Raw genomic sequence first — 4,955 nt, forward strand, 5'->3', positions numbered from 1 at the left:
CGGGCTGGGGTGCCGCTGCCCGGCCGGGCCTGACAGCGCCGTCCCCTCCCTCTGTGCCTCTGCAGGTGGCGGACGAGCTGGTGAAGGTGCAGGTGGCGCTGAACAATATCGCCGGCAAGAGGGAGAGGATCAAAATCCTGTTTAAGAAAAGTGAGCGGCTCTTGCGGAACGGGAAGGATTGCAGAGGGCGGGAGGGGGGAGCTCCGAAGCGTTTCGCTGCTCTAAACAAAAGTACCTTCCCCACACCTGTTTGTTTTGGGCCTTTATTTCAATTTGTTTGGCACAGAAATAAGTAACTGGGAGAGGTTTTTGTGGTCGCGATCCTGCAGCTCAGCAGTCGGGGGTGGGAAACGGGCGGCTGGAGGCTGTTATTTGCTCAATTTCCATCTGCCCGTGTCAGTGCCAGGATCTGCTCTGCCTGAAGTGCAGCCTCTGAAGGCTCTTGGAGCATGAGCTTCTTAAATGAATTCCTGCGCACTTGGAGTTCTTGGGCATGCTGAAGTAACTCTGCCCTCTCTGTGTGGTGGGAGCAATAAAGTTCACGCTCAGTGGGCAGAACTGGGGGAGCTGCCTCCAAACTGGGGGCTGCTTTATCCTGCAGAGCTGCCTGTGGGCCAGGCTTTGCTCTGTGTTGTCACAGGAGGGGCAGAGAGGGTCGTTGTGGTCCAACTGTGCAGTGGCTACTCGGTATAAAAGAATAAACCATGTATTTATGGATGATTTTAAGGACCATGATGGGGGGCTGTTGGCTGATTTTGTCCTGAGGGTGGGAGCAAGCAGATTTCACTCACCTTTGATAATTGTTATCCAGACAAAAAGCAAGATTTCCAGTTGTCCCTGAAGCAGTGTTTCCTGGCTTGAGCCATTTGTCAGTTCTTGGTCACAGAGCTCCAAAGTCACATAGAAATTAATTAATTTGGGAAGAAAAAAGGTGGCTATGTAAGCAGTCTGCGAAGTAATCTGATACATACAGGGAGGGGAAGCTGCTCTTATGAGTGCCGTAACATCTCCCCTACTTTTTGTCTCCAACCTGTTTATCCCTCCAGTTGAAGATGTAATAAAATACCTTGACCCCCAGTACATTGACAGGATGGCTGTTCCAGACACTATGAAGCTGCAGTTCATCTTGGCAGGTATGGCATGAAAAAATGAAGGGAAACAGGAGGCTTTTGTAGCACTGCAAAAAAGTGTCCTTTACCTAAGATGGGTCAGGATGGATTTCTTTTCTTCACTTGTAAAGATGTGGCACAGCACGCCCCATGGAGGTGTCAGAGAGAGGTTTGTACAGGGATGTCTGCCTCCCTCAGTGCTCCCTCATGCACAGCCATGTTGTACTTTTATCAGCTCTGATCTCTCCTGTATTGATCACCCACTGTAGCTCCAAATTAATCAAAGGCCAATAAGAAAAGCTGGAGCTAGAATGGTTTCCTCACCCCACTTCCAGTATTCTCCAGGCTGGGACAAAAACAGAAGACATTTGGGTGTGTTTTGACATCTCCTAACCTTGTTCTCTCCTGACCTGAGGAATTTGATCAATCTGCAGTGGTGCAATCTGTGAATGGAATTCCATGGAGTCATGGAATGTTAAGGGGCTGGAAGGGAACTTAAGGACCATCCAGTCCCATCCCACTCTGTCATAGACAGGGACACCTCCCCAGCTATCCCAGGTTGCTCAGAGCCCCATCCAGCCTGGCCTTGAACACTGCCAGGGATGGAGCATCCACAACCTCCTGGGCAGCTTGTGCCAGTGTCTCGCCACCCTCACAGTAAAGAATTTCTTCCTAATATCCAGCCTAAATTTCCTCTGTTTCAGTTTGTACCCGTACTCCTTGTCCTCTTATTAGAACTTGGTGGAGATTCTCCAGCATGAAATTGGTGTGAATCAATACCCAGGGATGAGCAGTACAAAAGTGTAAATAAAATCATGAACAAGCTCTTTTCTGTAAAGACAGATAAGCTGGAAAAATTGCCATTATTTGTGAAAAGCCAGAGCAGTGTTTTGTGTTTACTGATGTTGCTCCTTGTCCCCCCCAACCAGAGGAACAGGCCGTTCCTGCCCGTGCAGCCCTTCTGGAGCAGGTGAAGAACCTCCAGCCCATCTTGGACAGCACCAGTATCCAAGGTATGCGTGTTCTGCAAGCTGGAGCTGCAGATGCCACCTGCTGAGCTGTGGCCTGTCCTGCTTGCTTTCTTTTGTCTTCAACCTGGGACTGGAGAAGAGGACAGCTTAGTGGGGTGAGAGTAAACTGAGTACAAACTTGGTCTGCTCCTGCCTCAGGCTGCTCCAGCCTCCCTTGCAGGGACAAGGAGGTGATAGAGCTTGTGGAGCAGGCTAGAGAGAGCACTGTGGCAGAGAAAATGGAGCCTGGCAGGTCATTCCTTCCTGTGAGCTCTTTCACATCCAGCACATCTCTGTTCCTGGCAGGTGGTTTACTCTGATGTGGTTCTTGAGTAGCCCTCACTGTGGGCATCCCTGAGGTCGTGCCACGTACAGAGTAATTAAGTAGTTTTTTTCTAATCCTGTGGGATACTTGCACTCAGTGAAGGGAGTTCTGCCATGCTGTGCTCATGGAGGAGGACTGGGCTGTACTTTGGGAGCTGTTCCCATGTGCTGTAAAACAACCCAAAGTCATTTCTCCTTTGTGCTTCCAGCGGTTCCTGACCACGCAGCCAAACTGCAGCGGCTCTCACAGGTCCACATACAGCAGCAGGTACCGTCAATATTCCTGTCAGTATTGACTAGAAGGGCCTAGGAACGTTTTGCCAGTGGCTGTACTGACACCCCTGCATTTGTAATTGCTTGAGTTGCTCGTTTATGGCAGTTTTTTTGCAATCTGAATATTCATAGCACAGTCTTAAAGAAGTTTAAGTACTCTAAGGGGGAAAAGGATTTCTGTGAATTGAGTCCAAGTTGGAAATTTGCCCACCATAACCCTGCTCAAAACAGCTTTCAGTGGCACGTAGTTAGTTACAGTGGGTTTATTCATCTTGAATTCCCCCTTTTACAGAGACACTGAGGTGAGGCATTGCTCTCCTCCAGTGTCCTACTCTCTGGAATGTTGACACTGTCACCCTGTCCCTTCACCCTTTCCCTCCCTCTATAAGCACTCTTGGAGCTGGCAGTGAGTAGCCTGGGCAGTTCCTAGTGGTCTCTTTCAGCATTTGCTGTGAGTTTCTGTTCTGGAGCAAGCAAAGCCTGGATACTGAGGAGAGACAGGCAGCAGTGCAAACCTGGGGTCTTTGCTGCTTCATGGGACCAGTGTTTGTCACCTTTCTCTTGATTGTGGAAACCTGTCCAGCTGCAGTGAGCATCCACAGCCAGGGCCTGAGCACTGATCTCAGTGCTGGCCTTGGATGAGTTTCCTGCTGTGCTGTCATGGACTGGGAAGGGAGAAATGTCCTTCACCTCATTTATTGCTCATGCACCATGGCCCCCCTCTTTGCAGGAGAAGCGTCACGATCTCACTGACAGTGTCAAGACACTCCTTGAGGATTACAACAAAATGGTATCCTTTGAACTTTGGGCTTGGAGCACCTGAACTGACCCCTTCCCCTCCCTGGCTGATCCTGTTGCATCTACAGCCTGGGGTTTAACAGCCTTTCTGATGTGGTGACACCTGTGTAGGATCCCAGTGCAGAGGCACATCCCAAAGCCACAGTGGGTAGGGAAGCTGTGTAGAAAGCCCTTGCATGGCAGTGGTATGTGGTGTTCACAAGTGCCTCCTGGACTCCCGTGGGTGTACGGTGCTGTGCAGTGGCTCAGCCACTGGGTGGATTGAATCCATGTAGGCTTTCAACAGCCTGGTGCCCTGGGCCCTCCCAGGGAATCAAGATTGTAATGGTGCTGTCAGGATGCTCTGACCTGGGTTTCTTCCTCACAGTTTCCACATTACTTTCCTTAAGTGTCCTGTTCAGACCCTGCTTCTCTCCAAGCAGTTTGTGCAGTGGAATGAAATCCTGACACGTCTGGAGGTGGCCAAGCAAGCAAAACCTGTGGCTGAGTGATGGAAGAGCTGTGAGCTTGGCTTGCCCAGGGCTCCTGTGGCACAGCTTGCATCCTGCTGGTCCCAGCTCCTTCCCGCTTGGCACAAGCATGCTGAAGTGACAAGGAAGGACCCTGGGGCACCCAGCTCTGTACAGAGCCTTGCCAGCCCTTAGTTGAAGCCACACTGCTCCTTAATCTGCCACTGTTTGCAAATCTTGCACTTCTCTGAAATGCATCTCGGTTTTAACGTATTTAAAAACCCGATTTCTGTGCTTCCTGTGGGCCATAGTAAAGTCCTGAAACGCTAACTGGGTTGTCTGTTTCTCTCTGGGTGTGAGGATTGCTCCTGGCACAGAATGGGGATTTTTCCCCAGGCAGTGATCTCTTGGCAGCCTCCAGGAGGTGGCCGGTGGTTCCTTTCAGGCTTGGGCCAAGGGCGGATAAATTCCTTCCAGTCCTACACTTGTGTAGACTCTGCCCCACACTCCTATTCATGTGAGTTGCCTGTGCCCAGGGCAATCTGGTCTTATGAATCTTTTCTGCCTTGCTGTTCTCCCATCTCTGTGCTGAGAGAAGGCAGCAGCTTTTGCCTTTTTCCTGCCTCTGCTTTCCTGAGGCTGCTGCAAGCGAGAGAGACAAAAGCCATGTCTTGCTTGGTCTGGCTGTAACATGGAGTTTCCAAGGCCATGCTTTTGCAAGGGTCTCAAACCCTTCAGGTTGGTGAGACACTGCCCAGCTGAGTGTGACCTGGGAGTCCGGCAGGAACGGGGCAGAATCCCCCCAGGAATCCCAGAAGAGTTCACTGGTCCCTGAACTCTCCCTGATCAACAACCTCGCTGGTTGTCAAAGCACAGTGGGGCTGCAGGCCTGCGGAAAACCCCCGCTCCCTGCAGCTGCCTGGGGAGCTCAGGTAAGGCTGGGAGCTGACACTCGGCCTTCCGTGGGTACGCACAGGGACGCCGTGTCCGTG

The 4,955-nt window shown here is 51.2% G+C and overlaps 1 protein-coding gene across 1 annotated transcript in view; it reads left to right on the top strand.

Annotated features, from left to right (window-relative positions):
• DCTN3 (dynactin subunit 3) overlaps positions 1 to 4,293 on the top strand; it is a 7,959-nt gene extending 3,666 nt beyond the window's left edge. The window contains exons 2-7 of the mRNA XM_014309948.2: positions 37 to 150; positions 1,047 to 1,133; positions 2,039 to 2,122; positions 2,653 to 2,711; positions 3,447 to 3,506; positions 3,916 to 4,293. Coding sequence (XP_014165423.2) covers positions 37 to 150; positions 1,047 to 1,133; positions 2,039 to 2,122; positions 2,653 to 2,711; positions 3,447 to 3,506; positions 3,916 to 4,005 — 494 coding nt within the window. The 3' untranslated portion in view covers positions 4,006 to 4,293. The remainder of the gene's footprint in view (positions 1 to 36; positions 151 to 1,046; positions 1,134 to 2,038; positions 2,123 to 2,652; positions 2,712 to 3,446; positions 3,507 to 3,915) is intronic.
• The last annotated feature ends 662 nt before the right edge of the window (positions 4,294 to 4,955 follow it).

Source organism: Geospiza fortis, unplaced genomic scaffold, assembly GCF_000277835.1.
Source record: "Geospiza fortis unplaced genomic scaffold, GeoFor_1.0 scaffold878, whole genome shotgun sequence".
Classification (NCBI taxonomy): Eukaryota; Metazoa; Chordata; class Aves; order Passeriformes; family Thraupidae; genus Geospiza; species Geospiza fortis.